General features: G+C 40.8%; 1 protein-coding gene across 1 annotated transcript in view; it reads left to right on the top strand.

Moving 5' to 3' along the window:
• The first annotated feature begins 1023 nt into the window (after positions 1 to 1023).
• Positions 1024 to 17532, top strand: part of SLC41A2 (solute carrier family 41 member 2) — a 157812-nt gene continuing 141303 nt past the window's right edge. Inside the window, exon 1 of the mRNA XM_049783156.1 lies at positions 1024 to 1746. Coding sequence (XP_049639113.1) covers positions 1192 to 1746 — 555 coding nt within the window. The 5' untranslated portion in view covers positions 1024 to 1191. The remainder of the gene's footprint in view (positions 1747 to 17532) is intronic.

Here is a 17532-nt window from a genome sequence, read left to right as displayed (position 1 = left end):
AAATATATTTTTTTCCTTTTTGGGCCACACCCAGTGACGCTCAGGGGTTACTCCCAGCTATGCGCTCAGAAATCACTCCCAGCTTGGGGGACCATCTGGGATGCTGGGGGATCGAAGAGAGGTCTGTCCTAGGCTAGCGCAGGCAAGGCTTACTGCTCTGCACCACTTCTCCGGCTCCATGTATTTTCTTTTCATTTTGGTGATTTTCAACTTATCATTTAGGTGATTTTTCTATAAAACAGTCATAATGATACCTTGTGTGTCACTCTCCCTCCAGCTTAGCTTTTTTTTTTTTTTTCTTTTTTTCTTTTTTGGATTTTGGGTCACACTTGGCAGCACTCAGGGGTTACTCCTGGCTCTGTGCTCAGAAATCACTCCTGGCAGGCTCAGGGGACCACATGGGATGTTGGGATTTGAACCACCGTCCTTTGGCATGCAAGGCAAACACCCTACCTCCATGCTATCTCTCAGGCCCCTCCAACTTAGTTTTTATGTGAAATAAATGACCTATATAGTATGCAGAATATTTCCCAAGTGATTGTACAGTAACATGATCTTATTATTTTCATATTTTTAAATGTATGCTTTATTGCATATATACTTTGCAAATATAGTAATATGGTTTAAAACTTAATATACTTAAAATATAAAGGAATATATTCTACCTGTTGTTGTGAACTGATTTAGGTAAAGGATGGGAGCAATTTGACTCTGAGAAATCCCTAGAGTAATATAAGCCATCACTTTAATCAATTTTCTCTCTAGAACTTCAGAGACAATTGACATTATATAGATATTAATCACATGAATTCTGCAAAGCCAAGAAGCACTTTACTCATGGTTGAGCACAAAAGTCAGCTCTCTATTTTGGGGTCATAAGAAGTTGGGTTTTAAGTCCACAAATTATAGTGTCCATAACCTTGGGTTAGTTTATGAACATAGGAATTTTATGCCTTTAATTATGAAAAACTACAGTCTTGAAGTAATCTGCTTTCTAATTTTTTTTTCTTTTCTTTTTCCTAGAAATAATTCCTCAGTGGAACTCTAAACATTTTTCATTTGCCAAAACATTATTTTCTACAAAATGAAGTCGTCATCTTAATATTAACCTGTTTTGTGTGGTTCCAATTCATCTGCTATGGCACATGAAGCTTGAACTCTAAGCAGGACAGGGTTCTTTGCGATGACAATATGACTAATAGTAAAGTAAGATCTATTATCAATCAAACAAGTGGTGGTTCCTGTGGTGGAAGAGGCTTTGTAGATTGGACTTTAAATTTAAATACAGTTCAGTCTGATAAATTTTTGAACTTACTGTTGAGTATGGTTCCAGTAATTTACCAGAAAAACCAGGAAGATCGGCACAAAAAGGCAAATGGTGTCTGGCAAGATGGATTGTCCACGGCCGTACAGACATTTAATAATCGGTCTGAGCAGCACTTGGACTACCACAGCTTCTCAGAGCAGCCTTTCCATGGCAGTAATGGGCATGCAACCCCCAGCTGCAATCCTAAGTACGATGACTATGCCAGCTACAACTACTGTGACGGGAGGGAGGTGTCAGAGACCACCGCCATGCTGCAGGACGAAGATCTCTCTAGTGATGGAGACAAAGATGTGATTGTAGAAACAAATCAAAAATTACCCAAAGAGTCCAGTGGTGTCATGGCATTGCAAATACTTTTGCCATTTTTGCTTGCTGGTTTTGGAACAGTATCGGCCGGCATGGTTTTGGACATCGTACAGGTGAGCCTTTATTTTTGTTTAATTTCATTGTGGCCCCTAGCTATATTTCTCACTTGAGGGTCCCCAGGAAGTTATAGGGAGGCCCACAGGTGAAATTCATGTAAATTTGAAGCCATGGTATTATAAGACTAAATGGTTATCTGATAGGACAGGGGAACCACAAGAAGGAAACAAGGGCAAAAGTGGGCTTTAGATAGAAAAATGGGTGAGAAACACTGATTTATAGTTACCATGCTAAGTTACCATGCTAAGACATTTTAGATTTGTTGCTGACTGAAACAAATGAATGCTGAATCTGGTAAAGAATTTGCCTTGTGCACATGGCTGACCTGGGACAAACCTGGGTTTAATTCCTGTCATCCATCTGGTTCTCCAAGCCTGCCAGGATCAATTTCTTTTTTTTTTTTTTTTTTTTTTTAGGATCAATTTCTGAGTGCAGAGCCAGGAGTAACCTGAGTGCTGCTGGGGTGGCCCAAAAACCAAAAATATAAAAAGGAAAATTATTTACCAGATTCAGCATCCATTTACTAGAATAAAAATTTGAATGTTTGCTAAAATAAATTTAGATAACTCACCAAGATGACCTGGCTTACCAACCTCATGTTCTTTACAGATTTTAATAACCACTTTAATGTACTAAACAAAAAATTACAAGGCATGGGAAAAACAGCGGAAAGCAGTTTAGTGACATCAAGGCTTTTGAGAGAAAATTGCATGTTTTTGAAAAAGACCTTGAGAGTGGACAGCTAAAATATTTTCCAACCTAAAAATACATTTGGATAATTCTACAACATTTGTGGACAGTCATAAAAACACCAGGAAATTCACAAAGCATATTTCACCATTGTAGCCAAAGCAAAGGAGAATTTTAGTAAAGGATTTTCTCAGTTCAGTAAGATGGAGACAACTCTTTCATTTATAACTTCTCCAGAAAAGTCCACATTTGAAGATCTTGATCTTTCCTGCTTACAGTGGTTGGATATTCAAAATTTGGAAATGGAGCCACTGGAATTTTAAGAAAAGAATACTATCCACTAAATTACTGTTCAGATTTGAAGGAACTATACAGAGCTTTACGAACAAGCAATAGCTTAAGAAATTCATAGCCCTGAAACTAGCTTTGCAAGAAGCATTAAAAGCTTCTTGAAAGGCTAGAGCTGGGCCGGAGAGATAGCACAGCGCGTTTGCCTTGCAAGCAGCCAATCCAGGACCAAAGGTGGTAGGTTCGAATCCCGGTGTCCCATATGGTCCCCCGTGCCTGCCAGGAGCTATTTCTGAGCAGACAGCCAGGAGTAACCCCTGAGCACCGCCGAGTGTGGCCCAAAAACCAAAAAAAAAAAAAAAAGGCAAGGCGAGAGCACACTTCCCACCACGTGGCAGAGTAAGGCACTCAATAATGGTGCAGATGGTTGCCCTCTGAAACAATGAAAAGGTATATCTACTTCTTGCTAGCATAAGGATTTATATATATATATATTATATATATATTTGGATTTTATATATTTTCAAAAATGAATTAATGTCTTGGTTAAAATCATTTAGCAGTCAATCATCACAAATTGATTTTTTTTTTTTGGTTTTTGGGCCACACCCGGCGGTGCTCGGGGGTTACTCCTGGCTGTCTGCTCAGAAATAGCTCCTGGCAGGCACGGGGGACCATATGGGACACCGGGATTCGAACCAACCACCTTTGGTCCTGGATCGGCTGCTTGCAAGGCAAACGCCGCTGTGCTATCTCTCCGGGCCCACAAATTGATTTTTTATTGATTTCTGATACTTCCATTTGCCATTCCTTTTGTTGGAGCAAGTAATTAAAAATAAATATGTAATATGCCTGCCAGATCTATCTGGAAAAGCAAATTCAATGACCTGTGTGCAGCTCTTGAACATATTGAGTGTGAAAGGGTGACAAATAAAATCACTGTTAGCAGTTCTGAAAATGAAATCCTAAAAGCGTGAAATTCTCTGTCAGACAATTTTTTTTTTTTTTTTTGGTTTTTTGGGCCACACCCGTTTAATGCTCAGGGGTTACTTCTGGCTAAGCGCTCAGAAATTGCCCCTGGCTTGGGGGTACCATATGGGACGCCGGGGGATCGAACCGCAGTCGCGATCTTTCCTTGGCTAGTGCTTGCAAGGCAGACACCTGACCTCTAGCATCACCTTGCCAGCCCCTCTGCCAGACAATTTTAAGTCCATGAAAGCAGTTGGGATTGCTCTTCTTACTTTGTTTGGGTCATCCTATGCTCTGAGCAGCTGTTCTCAGCTTTGAATCATATAAAATCGGATGCTTTCATTTTGCAGTTAAAACACTTTTTCAGTTTGCAGTTAAAACACTTTCTAGGGGTCGGAGAGATAGCCTGGAGGTAAGGGATTTGCCTTTCATGCAGAAGGACAGTGATTCAAATGCAGGCATCCCATAAGGTCCCCGTGCCTGCCAGGGCGATTTCTGAGCATAATGCCAGAAGTAACCCCTGAGCACTGCTGGGTGTGACCCCAAAACCAAAAAAAAAAAGACTTTCTAAGTTATTTAAATATTATTTAAAGATGTTATTTAAAAAAGGGAGTTTACATGGCCCTGTTGTGTTCCAATCTGGAATTTTCAATAAAAACGGTTGGTTTAATTGAAAGCTCTTTTGTTTTCTTTACACCATATTATTAGAAATGTAAAGATTTGCCGGGTGTGGTGGTGCACACCTGTAGTCCCAGCTACTCAGGAGGCTGAGGCCGGAGGATCGCTTGAGTCCAGGAGTTCTGGGCTGCAGTGTGCTATGCCGATGGTGTCCGCACTAAGTTCGGCATCATTATGGTGCCTCCCCAGGAGCAGGGGACCACCAGATTGCCTAAGGAGGGGCGAACCGGCCCAGGTTGGAAATGGAGCAGGTCAAAGCTCCTGTGCTGATCAGTAGTGGGATCGCACCTGTGAATAGCCACTGTACTACAGCCTGGGCAACATAGCGAGACCCTGTCTCTAAAAAAAAAAAAAAAAAAAAAATGTAATGATTTAACTATTGTAAATTTTACAAAAAAAACATGTATAGACTCTTTGGGAATACACATCGAGTCTTGACACAGTTAACAGTTTTAAGAAGTTTATTTATTTTTTTTACTCAGGATACATTTGAAATGTTATGTGAATAATACATTTAAAATATATTGTGTAACTGAATCAAATTCTTCCTAAATTCAGTATATTGAATGAAATTATTAAAACATTATAAATTGCCAATAAATTGAAATGAAAACCAAAGGATTGTGAATCAAATTGATTCTCTGACCATACAAAGATTTCAACCTTTAAAAATGATTTTAAATAGTTCAGGCAACTTTATAAAGAGTTTTTAGATATTAAAATCCTGTTATTAAGGTTTAATTGACGTGCTGGACTTTCAGGAAATTCTTTGGTTTTGTGCAGCAGTTTGGGCACTTGGGCTCAAAAAGGTTAACCATTGCTGCCCTGTAGTCTTTCTTCAAGGTCCTTGGAAGATTTTCTCTCAAACACAGTTTGAGATATAAGGTGACCCTGAACCTCTTGTCCTCTGTAGGAATGTCCTATTAGAAAGGGGTCTGTCCCAACCCTCTTCAAGGTTGGGATAGACTCCAATTTTTTAGATCGTTTATAGATATAGAGAGGAAAGACAAGACTGTGGCTAGTTGGTGCCAATCCAGGGTCTTGTATTGGTAGATGGTTGGTTCCTAGAGTAGGTGCAGAGAACCATGCTGGTCCCAAGATTCAGGGGTAAATGACTGATGTCCCCAAATCAAGTCACCAAGGTAAATGTTCAGAGTAGAATGCTCCTGTAGTAGGAAATCGAGTCTTCATCCCGAATGGAAACAACTCCTCTTAGTTTCTAATATTTTCCAATTTTAATGCACCTATGCAAAAGAAACAGTGCTATAGGATAATATTGCAGTCTCTGGGGAAGATAATAATCCTATCCTAGTTCTATCAAGAGCACAAAAATGGGTACCACCCATCATGGGTACCATCTCTACTCTTTTCTAAGAATTTCTATTAGCATATCAAAATAAAAATGGAAAGCATAACATACCATAGAGCATATACATGTTAAAGACTCAAGGGATGTGTATAACCTCTTTGTATACTTCTTAACTATAAGAGGTTATACACATCCCTTGAGTCTTTTGAGATAGTCTAAGGAGAGTAGATAAATTCTGGATCCCAAATGCAGTCTGCAATATAGTCTTGTGGAGTCTGGAAAAATGGCTTACAGCAGGAAATTTCCTAGATCTAAAAATCTCTCAATAGCCAAAAACAGTTGTAAGCAATAGTCTATGGTGAACTGTAGTAGTAAAAATTCACCACCAAGAACACATCAGTAACAGCAGTGTGCCCTCCTTCTTCTTTGAGGATGATTTACAGTTCAAGAATTTGAGTAACTGCAACAGCAGCAGCAGCTTGAATACATAGAGCAGGAGACCTTCATGTAGAATGAACCACAAAGAGCATCACGAGCAGTTCACATGCTAATGGTGCTGCCTGAGTCCCGCTTTCCATGCAGTGGGTGATGTGCAGCAAATTCAGCTGAGTTGATTTATATAGACCCTGGATTGGTACCATAAGCACCAGCATGACCACTGTGGAAACAGTGGCATCATCATCTTCCTGGAAAAAAAGAAATGGTCATATATAAGAAGGAAAGGCTAACTATAATATGAACAGAAATTACATAAAATATGGACAAACATTAAACAGAGGTGGCCACTACACACACACACACACACACACACACACACACACACTCATACAATAGGTTCATCAAAAATCTGATGGAATGGTGTCAAAATGAAGCAAAAAAAAAATCAGCTGAAATGGTAAAAAGTGCTTCAAAATAGAATAGCTGGTAACCTAGGTAGAAGAAAAAATACTTGGGTGCCCTGGGAGCCTTGATAGGCCCCCAGCCTTCCCCTCTTCTGCCCCCGGCCTCCAGGCCTCCTGGGGTGGCAGCCCAGGGGCCAGATAAGGTGAGTGTCGGGTGGGGTCCCTCCTGGATGGGGTCCCAAGCTTTCCCCACCCTTCTCCCACCTCTAGGGTGGGAAGAGCACAGGGTGTAGGGCAGGGGATCCTGGCTTCCAGCTCTCTTTCTTTCCTCTCTTGAGCTGGAGGCTAGCTCTAGCTGGGATGGGGTTTGGGGAGACCCCATGTGAAAGGCCTTCTCCCTAACTTGGGTGTGCTGGGAGCCTTGATAGGCCCCCAGCCTTCTCCTGGAGTGGCAGCCCAGGTGGCCAGAAATGGTTGGTCCTAACTTGGGATGTGCTGAGATTTGCTCGGTTGCGGTTTGTCACTGGCAATTTCTGACCACTCTGCATATGGAAAACTGCACGGGGGCGCTAATACACTTAATACACTGCATGTATTAAGAGTATTCCTTATCTTTATGTTATGTTTTGTGTATCCAGAATGTCCATTTTGTATTCTGCCCTTTCCCACACCCCTACAAAGCTCATTTTTACTCCTTAACTCCTCAACCCCCCCAAATATCACTAACCCACATTACTCTTTTTAACTTTAGTACTGCACAATCCTAATCAAAGACCAAAGCCATGCATTGTGTGTAACAACCCCAAACTGTTTCAGAAGACATAAAAAGGACACGTATTTCTTTAGAATATTTTGTTTTTTCTCTGACAGCTAAAAGTCTTACTAAATATTCTCTTATACAGTGACGATTCTAACCACTTTTTATCTTCTCTTTATGAGCTGTTCAACAAGGAATTTTGGTGAAAGAGCCCCCCAGGTTAATGCTTATGATTGAACCATGTAATGGGGATTGTTGGACTTGTTCTTACGACCCCCATATGCGCCAATAACGCCACGTGGCATTGCTCCTTTTTTGCATAGGCACATTAAAATGGGAAAATACTATACATACAAATAAGATCCTATCTAATAGAGATTGGAACACACAAACCTTGTAGTGCAAAGGGATCTTACACCCTGAACATTGACATAACGACTGGCACAGACCTCAGAAGAAAGGGCATTTTCCATTCACCCCTGAACCAGGGAAGCCATCCACAAAACATCCAGGTTTGTTATAACATCACCAGGAAGCAATCCTCTACCACGGAAGACACTATCACTGCTCAGACATCGACCTGCTGAAAAGAGACTTCCCTTAACACTGAGAAGACTTAACAACAACAATGACCTGCTTACAGGACAGAGCTCTCTGCATTGCCCTTTAATGGTGAGGTGAAATGAGAGGACACTCCACATCCTGACTTCAATGTAGGATATGCAGATTCCAGGATCTTTAATACAGAAACATGATACCAACAACAGAGACTGTGTGAAAAGTGTGTTGGCACTACAGACAATGTCTTGGATTGGATGATCTAACTTGCCTGGAGCCTAGAGTTGGTCTTATGCCAGGAAACTTCAGGGGTAGGATCTCTTATTTAGGCCAAGGTTATTCCTTTCCATGCCCCTCATATTTTGGTGGGCCTATGCAAACAACAATTGCCACTCTAACACTGTTTTTACTGTGCTCCTTTGACTCTAATCCTTAAAAAAAAACACTTAAAATTTGAGGTTAACTTAAGCTAATATGCATGTACATGGAAATGTAAAATATATTATGCCTCTAATGTTTAAGGAGTTACGTAAGTTTTATGGCTTTAGATTGCCTTGTATGCTGTTAAGAAATATTATAATGTGTTACAATCTGGGGGCTTGAGGGACAAAGTAATTGTACATGGATTCTGTTTTATTTATCTTAATGTTCTTTGGCTGAAAGTTCAAAGTTAAGATATCAGCAAGGGGACTTCTTCTGAGAATTATGTTATGGGTGATTGTCCTTCCACTGTAACTTTATCTTGTCCTCTTTTTTTGCATCTTTGTTCTCATAATTAAAAATAAAAAAATTAAAAAAAAAGAAAAAATATAAACTTAACAAAAATTTCTTTCAGATGTCGAGTAGAGTGATCTGAAAGAGAATTACATGTACAATACAAGCATGGAGAACTCTACTACAAATATTGAACTGTAACTCTATAATATATTGAGCAAAGATGAAGAGCACTATAAAGGGAGTCCACATAAAAAGTATCATCTTGCCAAAATTATATTGCATTCAAATTCCATCCTGAGAACTAAACTGAGGAAAATAAAGCAGTAGTATTAGAATACAAAACTAAAAACTCATTAGAGAAATTAACAAAATGATATGGAGAAACATTAATAAAATGCATAAGTCTTCTTTTGGAAAATCCCTGTATAAAAAAAAAGGAATATGATTATATAAAATTCATAAGTAGCTGCAATCTTAGAGAGTAATAAAAGCAAGACAAGATTCAGCATAAGGATCACTAAAGTGGGTATCCAGCGTTTTCAAACCCTTCCTACAATTATACCTGTGTAGAAAACCATAGAGCATTAGTAAAAACTGAAAAAGGGAATTTATTAGCTGGGAAAAAATAGCACATCATTCATTGTAGGTCTCTAAACAGTGTAAAAAAGAATGTATGCTGCTGTGGATTTCACTGATGTGTTGGGGACTTTTTTGATCTTTTTTTTTTTGTTGTTGTTTTTGGGCCACACCCGGTAACGCTCAGAGGTTACTCCTGGCTATGCGCTCAGAAGTTGCTCCTGGCTTGGAGGACCATATGGGACACCGGGGGATTGAACCGCGGTCCGTCCAAGGCTAGCGCAGGCAAGGCAGGTGCACCTTAACTTTAGCGCCACCGCCCGGCCCTTTTTTGATCTTCTTGTCATCAAAATTGATCCAATATTATCTTGCAGCAATTTTACAATATGATGTACAGTGTCTGTAGTAAACTCTACCATAATGGTTTGAAACTAATGATAAGTTGTATTTCTCAATCTTGTTTTTATACTCAGGGGTGAATTCTGCTAAATTGAGCTCTTCTAAAGGAAAATCGACATAGGTGTGCAGTTTTTTCTATTGGCTCACCATCAAAAGCAAAGCATTTCAATGTATTATCAGTACTGGTGGCAGTTTACAGATATGTGTTTTCTTAAAAAAAAAAAAAAACCCTCCTCGTGTTGCAGAAGTTGCACTTTGTTGTTGTCTCTCAACTCTTCTTTGAAAAATTTGATAAAGCATTCCTGTAATATACATGTATCTGTAGATGTGACAGATAGGGACAAATGAACAAATATCTTATAAACCTTAGATTTGTGGTGGCATACGAGGCACTGAAGTATGGATTTGAGCTGTCCTTGAAAGAGAGCATAAATAGCAGACTCATGATGCTGTTTGTTTTCTTGCCCAGATTATTTAGAAATTTTAGTGTCCATAAGATGATTAGCTTTGCCTGTCACAGAACTTTCTTTCAGCAAATCCTGGTGTAGGTCATCTATGAGAAACATCAATAGTTCATGAGGATCCCTTTGATTGTGTCCAGCAAACTGGCCATTAAGTAGACCAAGAGTAATTTTGAAGCTTTTGGGGTTAATATATCTGTGATATCCATTTCCCATGGTTTTGATGATCTGACCAAATTCTTCTGCTAATTTGCCTCTATATCCTATAGGATTTTTTCTGTTCATATCCTTTTTATAAAAATCCTGATAAAAATATTGTGTCAAGTCTGAAATATTTTTTGTTTTGTTTTGGGGCCATACCTGGTGATGCTCAATGGTTACTCCTGGCTATGCACTCAGAAATCACTCGTGGCTTGGGAACCCATATAGGATGCCGGGGGATCGAACCATGGTCTGTCCTAGGTTAGCTGCTTGCAAGGCAGATGCCTTACCACTAGCGCCACTGCTCTGGCCCCATTATGACATAGGTATTGCCCATATAAATCGGGAATATGTGTCCACTACAACATGGAAATAAGGTGTTTTTGGGGAAAAAAATCTGTATAAGTTACATCCATCTGCCAAAGTTCATTAATCTGTAAACCTCTAGGGTTTGATCCTGCAATTTGAGTTTTTTTGTTAATGATGCATAGATGGTACAGTTTTCTACAATTTTTCTGGCCTACCTCAATGGAATCTGATAATTCACATGCTGAAGGCATACATTTGTATGAAGAGCTGAATGTTCTTCTAAGGGAGTTTTAAAAAATAGTCATTGCTAATAGGTTAGTAGTTTTATTCCCTTGAGTAAATTTTTATTACCTCAGTCCTGGTAATCCTGAGTGAACTCTAATATGAGTGATGAAAATGGGCTCACTCTGTTTCTGGAGAATCTGCTGTAATTTTTTAAGTAAATTTTGTATTATCAGGTTATTGGCATTGAGGGAGGCTGTGGTTATGGCAGGGCACAGACCCACTGCATATGGTCTTGTTACATGGGAGAGCAAATAAATCAGGGTTGCCAATTCCAGTTGTTAGGCAAACTTATAATTGGTATGGACCTTTTGTTTTAATTGAGTCTCTGGAAATCCCTCTTTTCCCGTTTTGAGATCCATCGATAAAAAGCACCTGAGCACCAGATATAGGAGAAGACTGAATAATTGAAGAAATAACAAACTGGTTCTCTTTAAAAAAAAAAAAAAAGTCCCAAGCCTTTCGTGCAAGATAACGAGAAGAGATTTCTCCTGAGAAGTTTGAAAGAACTCTTTGAAGAGATTCATTAAGAAGCAGGATAGATTCAATCTCCTCTTTTGGTATAGGTCAGGGGTGGCGAACATGCGGCTCTCGAGCCGCATGCAGCTCCGGGCCAAAATGAATGCGGCTCTTTGCCTCTTATTATTATTTTTTTATACTGTGGCTCTTTGACAAGTTTGGATTTTGTTCTCCTGCTTCTGAGAAGGGACCTCTGAGGAGAGATCTCTGAGCGCATAGTCCCGTCCCCAGGCTGTGTCATCCCATCTCCCATCCCTCAGAAACAACTGCATGGGCCAGCGACATGTTGTGTCACATCTTGCCATTAGTTCTTAGTGTGGAGGACACAGCACACCCTCATCATCACTGCAGGATTTTTACCCTCACTCAAAATGGCAAAATGCAATATATGTTTAATATATTATTGTTAAAATTATATGCTTTTGTGTGAGTATTTGTTTTGGCAGGTCACTGCGTGGTGTGGCTCTCTGACTCTCACAGTTTAAAATTTTGGCTTTATTTCAAACTTGTTCACCACCCCTGGTATAGGTAAAACTATGGGTCTGGGTCAAAACCCAGCAGAGAAACCATTTGAGCCTTGCTTTGATAATAAGCTCTGAGGGAACTTTTCACAAGCAGGGCATAAAATCTTATCCACAAAAATTTGGCACATTATTGGAGGATTAGCCATCTCCTCAGGTAAAACCTTCCATTGAAAATGCCTATTTGAGAAAAAAAAGGTGCCTATTTGGTTGCATATTGTTCTGTGAGGGAACAGAAAATGCAAAACGCTATCATCTTGGTGTATTGTGCCGGCCTGCAGCTCCAGTTTATTCATGGTCGTGGAAAGGGTCTTCACCTGTAAGAGAATAGGGTGGGGCCCAGAGAGATAGCACAGCAGCGTTTGCCTTGCAAGCTGCCGATCCAGGACCAAAGGTGGTTGGTTCGAATCCCGGTGTCCCATATGGTCCCCCGTGCCTGCCAGGAGCTATTTCTGAACAGACAGCCAGGAGTAACCCCTGAGCACCGCCGGGTGTGGCCCAAAAACCAAAAAAAAAAAAAAAAAAAAAAAAAAGAGAATAGGGTGGAAATAGGAGGAGCACCAAGACAGGAGTCTGATCAAGGTGTCAATTTATTTTCAAGCAGCCAAAGCTTATATAGGTTTTACACAATGGGTGGTGGGAACAAGGCAAACATTTGCTGAGCATACATTCCAGTGGGTTTTGCATGAACTCATTAATTTGTTACAAGTTTAGAACATCTTGTTGCTACACACAATGCTCTATCTATAGATGAGAACTTCCTGAGCCAGAAGAATGTGGTCTTGTGGCTTTTGATCTGCATCAACTCATGGCCAACTGGCACGTACAATATGTACAGTTCAACTAGGGGACAGGCCTGCTACAAAATGGCAATTAGCTGCAAAATGGCTGTGCTTAGGCTAAGACTGTGAGGGAGAGTCTGGCTCCCCACAGTGTTTGGGAATATGGTAAAAGCAGTCTTTTAAACCTATTATTATCAAGGGCCAGTCCTTTGGAATAACAATAGGTGAAGGTAAACCAGTCTGCAATTTGCCCATGGGGATCATGGGTAAATTAACAGCTCTAAGATCCATTAAAAGTCTCCATTTCCAAGGCAGAGAGATAGCATAGAGGTAAGGATGGTGGTTAGAGTTCTGGCATCCCATATGGTCCCCCGGGCCTGCCAGGAGCGATTTCTGAGCATAGAGCCAGGAATAACCCCTAAGTGCTGCCGGATGTGACCCAAAAAACAAACAAACAAACAAACAAAAAAAGTCTCCATTTCCCTGATTTTTTTTTTGAATAGTAAATATGGGCAAATTCCACTGAGAAAAGGAAGTTGCAATATGTTCGTTTCATCTGTTCATCCACTATTTTTTTTTTCAGCACCTTTAATTTATCAGCTTTCAGGGGCCACTGACCTGCCCATATTGGTTTTTCAGACTTCCAATCTATATTTATTGGTGCTGTGTCTTTAATGGTAGTCGTCCCTAGTAAAAAATTTTAGTTTTTGAATCAGAGGATGATTCAGGTTCTTCTGGAGCTAGAGGGATATGAAATTCAGCTTTCCTCAAAGATGGTGACACTGGGGCCCATGTGTGGTCTATCTATGGCTCTCTGATTTTCAGGGCCCTTGCACTCCATAACTTTTGTACGTAGCAGACAGAAGCTTAATTCTCCCACTCCCTCCAAAGAAGGTGGTATTTCCTGGAAAGGCCATTTTTCTGGCCTTTTTTGAGAGATTACAGTAACCTGTGCCCCAGAATCCAGAAGCCCTTGACAGTTTTTCCTTGCAATAGTAGTTTTAACATTGGATTTTCATCCCTCATTTATGCAACCATAGCCACGAGTGGGTTGTAGTGCTTTCAAAACCTCCGATTCTTTTCTTATCTGATTTTCCAGTCCTGACATCTAGCAATATAGCAATACCTAGAGCTGAGCAATCCCTTCACCTTTTTTAAAAGTCGAAGTAACTGCTATGTTAATTATCACAATTATCTCCCCCATTGAGTGACTATGACTCCATTCACGATTGAAATTCCTTTGATGTTGAGGCTGCTCCTGCCCAAAATCAAACCAACTGTATTCGAGGTGTCATACCCATAATCCCTATTTCAACATATAAGAACATTGTCCTAGGTAATGTCTTCTGGACATATTATATCTAGACTACTGCTTTCTGTGCTTGTGGGATTCAGATTATTTACAGTGCTGGGCCGGGCCGTGGAGCATTATGGTTGAGGGGTTTTGGCACTGATTTTGAGGGAACTGAGTCTAGCCCTGATACATGTTTCCCTGCATCGTGTACTCATGCCCCTGGGAAACTGAATTTAAAAGGAGTTGGCAATCTCTTTCAATCTCTTTTGATGTGCCAGACTTCCCACAGTTACTTTGCCTCCTGGGGTTTGTTTTCAAACTTCTCCCCAGGTGTTATCAAAGAGGTTTTTGAACTGGCAGTGCAGCCAGTGACGCCCTTTACCATATTTCAGGCAAAAACCTGGTTTCCTTACTCTCCCTCTGGGGAGAAGCTGTAATGCCCTTAGTCACAATAAAAGTTTGTACAGTGTTTTTGTGAGCTGGGGATTCGGTTATATCTTGCACATTCTGACAGGCTATGAGAAAATCGTTCAGATCAGCTTTATCGATCAGAGGCAATAATACTGATTTACAAACTGTATTAACATTGTGGTAAGCCAAATTCTTTTTAAGAACTTTTCTCATTCACTTTCTTTTTTTTTTTTTTTTTGGTTTTTGGGCCACACCCTGTGACGCTCAGGGGTTACTCCTGGCTATGCGCTCAGAAGTTGCTCCTGGCTTCTTGGGGGACCATATGGGACACCGGGGGATCGAACCGCGGTCCGTCCTAGGCTAGCGCAGGCAAGGCAGGCACCTTACCTCCAGCGCCACCGCCCGGCCCCCTTCACTTTCAATTTAAGCACATCCTGGAGCCTTCCCACCAACTCTACATATGGTTCAAGATTGCCCTGTGTAATTTTAAGAAAATTCCCTGATTATATTCCTGTGGAATTAATCTTTTCCCATGAGGATAACGCGATTTCCTTAACTATATCCAAAATTTCCTTTGGTAAAGTTACTTGAACTTGAACATTGAATGTTTATTTTCAGCCATTAATAGTTCATAAGATAGTGTCACCCCTCCACCTGTTTTTTAGTTCCGTCTGGGCTAAAGAGCTTGGCTTTAATTCCTTCTGTGTAAAACATGTCCCATTGAACCTGCTGAGGTGAAGTTAAACACATTTTTACTGTTTTTTTTTTTAAATAATGCAGAACCCAAACTGATTTTTGACACCAAAATTATAGTAACTCCACACGATATGTTGATGTTGGACAGTATAATCTTTACATGACTTTTTTGTAGTTGTTGTTGTTTTCTGTTTTTGTTTTTGTGGCACACGCAGCTTTGCTCAGGGGTTACTCCTGGCTATCTGCTCAGAAATCGCTCCTGGTAGGTATGGGGGGACCATATGGGATGCTGGGATTCGAAACACCTTTGGTCCTGGGTCAGCTGATTGCAAGGCAAAAGCCCCACCATGGTGCTATCTCTCCAGCCATCTTTACATGATTTTTTTGTTTGTTTGTTTTTGGGTCACACCTGGCAGCACTCAGGGGCTACTCCTGGTTCTATCCAGAAATCATTCCTGGCAGGCACGGGGGACCATCTGGGATCCCGGGATTTGATCCGCTGTCCTTCTGCATGCAAGGCAAACACCCTACTATCCATGCTATCTCTCCAGCCCCATTACATGACTTTTTATTTTATTTTATTTTATTTATTTTTTGGTTTTTGGGCCACATCTGGCAGTGCTCAGGGGTTACTCCTGGCTGTCTGCTCAGAAATAGCTCCTGGCAGGCACAGGGGACCATATGGGACTCTGGGATTCGAACCAACCACCTTAGGTGTTGGGTCAGCCGCTTGCAAGGCAAACACCGCTGTGCTATCTCAAGGGATTCATAGAATGAGATATTTACTCCAGGTAAAGGGGCTGAACCCATTTTGACAAAATTACTTGGAATAGTACTCTGTGATGATTCATTCTCTTAATTCTGATTCTGACTGGTATGTCTGTCAATTATAGTAATAGAATCAAGATTCACCTGTGGTTAGTGCATGTGGTTGTTCACTCGTGGTCGGTATAGAAGTAGGGCTGTGTGTTTCTTTTTTTTTTTTTTTTTTGGTTTTTGGGCCACACCCGGTGGTGCTCAGGGGTTACTCCTGGCTGTCTGCTCAGAAATAGCTCCTGGCAGGCACAGGGGACCATATGGGACACTGGGATTCGAACCAACCACCTTTAGTCCTGGATCGTCTGCTTGCAAGGCAAACACTGCTGTGCTATCTCTCCGGGCCCGGGCTGTGTGTTTTTAAATCTTTGTCTTGAGCCCGAGTGTTTGCAGGATAAAGGCCTTTATTTTTTGTAGTGGGAGATAATCTACCAGTTTGCACTTGGGCCCAAGCATGCATAGGATAAGGGCCTTTATTTTCTGTAGTGGGAGGAGAGTCAATATTCCTTATCCTTTTGTCCTTAAATACCCAATCAGTAAGCTCAGCAGGAAGATATTCATCAATATTGAAATTTCAGAAATGATCAAGGATATATACAGGACAGGAGAGACAATGATGTAATTATATACTTTCATTTGCAATGTGGACCACAGCCAACCTAAAGTGAAAACAACAATGCTGACCCAATCTGTTTGAAACAAGGTGGCATAATCCATGCAATTAACCACATTAGCCATCTGAAAAAGTATTGAGGAAGGTTTCCAAGAAAACATTTCATTTACTGTTGGTGAGGGTTGGGTTGCAGTCTGTTTGAGTGCCAGTTGAAAAATCACCCCCATGTGCCTTATTTCCAAGCCAGGTGAACAGTCTAAATCAGGGTCACACAAGAAACAACCCAGGCGAGGCTGTGGATGAAACACGTGTAGACAGGCAGTCTTCTACCTAGTATGGAGCCAGAACTACCGTTTTTATTGAATACAGAGATCACCCTGGGTGGGGCAGTAAACCCACCCAGGTTTACAAGACAGTCTTTGTTTTGGGTGAAACCAAGTTGTAACAAACAGATACAAAGAAACTAGGGATAAATGTTGTTTTAGGTAAAATAAGGTGTAACCCAGTATCAACATTTAAGCATCAGCAAAAAAATCATCAGCAGAGGCAGCATCAGCAAAGGAAGTCACTTTGCAAAGAAGCCTGGAGAAGCAGCTGAAAGGGAGACAGAGGCAGAGAGAGCCAGAAAAGAGGCGAAGTGGCTACTTGGAAAAGAAGCCATGTGAGGAAATGTATATATTAGGTTAGGACCATGAAATAAAGCTGGCTATGGGCTGGGAAGGTGGTGTTAGAGGTAAGGTGCTTGCCTTGCAAGCGCTACCGTAGGATGGACTGCGGTTCGATCCCCCGGCGTCCCATATGGTCCCCTCAAGCCAGGAGTGACTTCTGAGCACATAGTCAGGAGTAACCCCTGAGCATCAAACGGGTGTGGCCCCCCAAAAAAAAGAAAAAAAAAAGAAAGAAAGAAAGAAAGAAAGAAAGAAAGAAAGAAAGAAAGAAAGAAAGAAAGAAAGAAAGAAAGAAAGAAAGAAAGAAAGAAAGAAAGAAAGAGGAAAAGGAAAAGGAAAAGGAAAAGGAAAAGGAAAAGAAAAGAAATCTGGCTGATTCCTGGAACTTCATCTGACTGCTATGTGAATATTTTTTGCCATCACCCT

The sequence above is a fragment of the Suncus etruscus genome, chromosome 11 (genome assembly GCF_024139225.1).
Source record: "Suncus etruscus isolate mSunEtr1 chromosome 11, mSunEtr1.pri.cur, whole genome shotgun sequence".
NCBI classification, from domain to species: domain Eukaryota; kingdom Metazoa; phylum Chordata; class Mammalia; order Eulipotyphla; family Soricidae; genus Suncus; species Suncus etruscus.
Note: the sequence above shows the minus strand (reverse complement) of the source record. Positions and strands in the feature narration are given on the sequence as shown.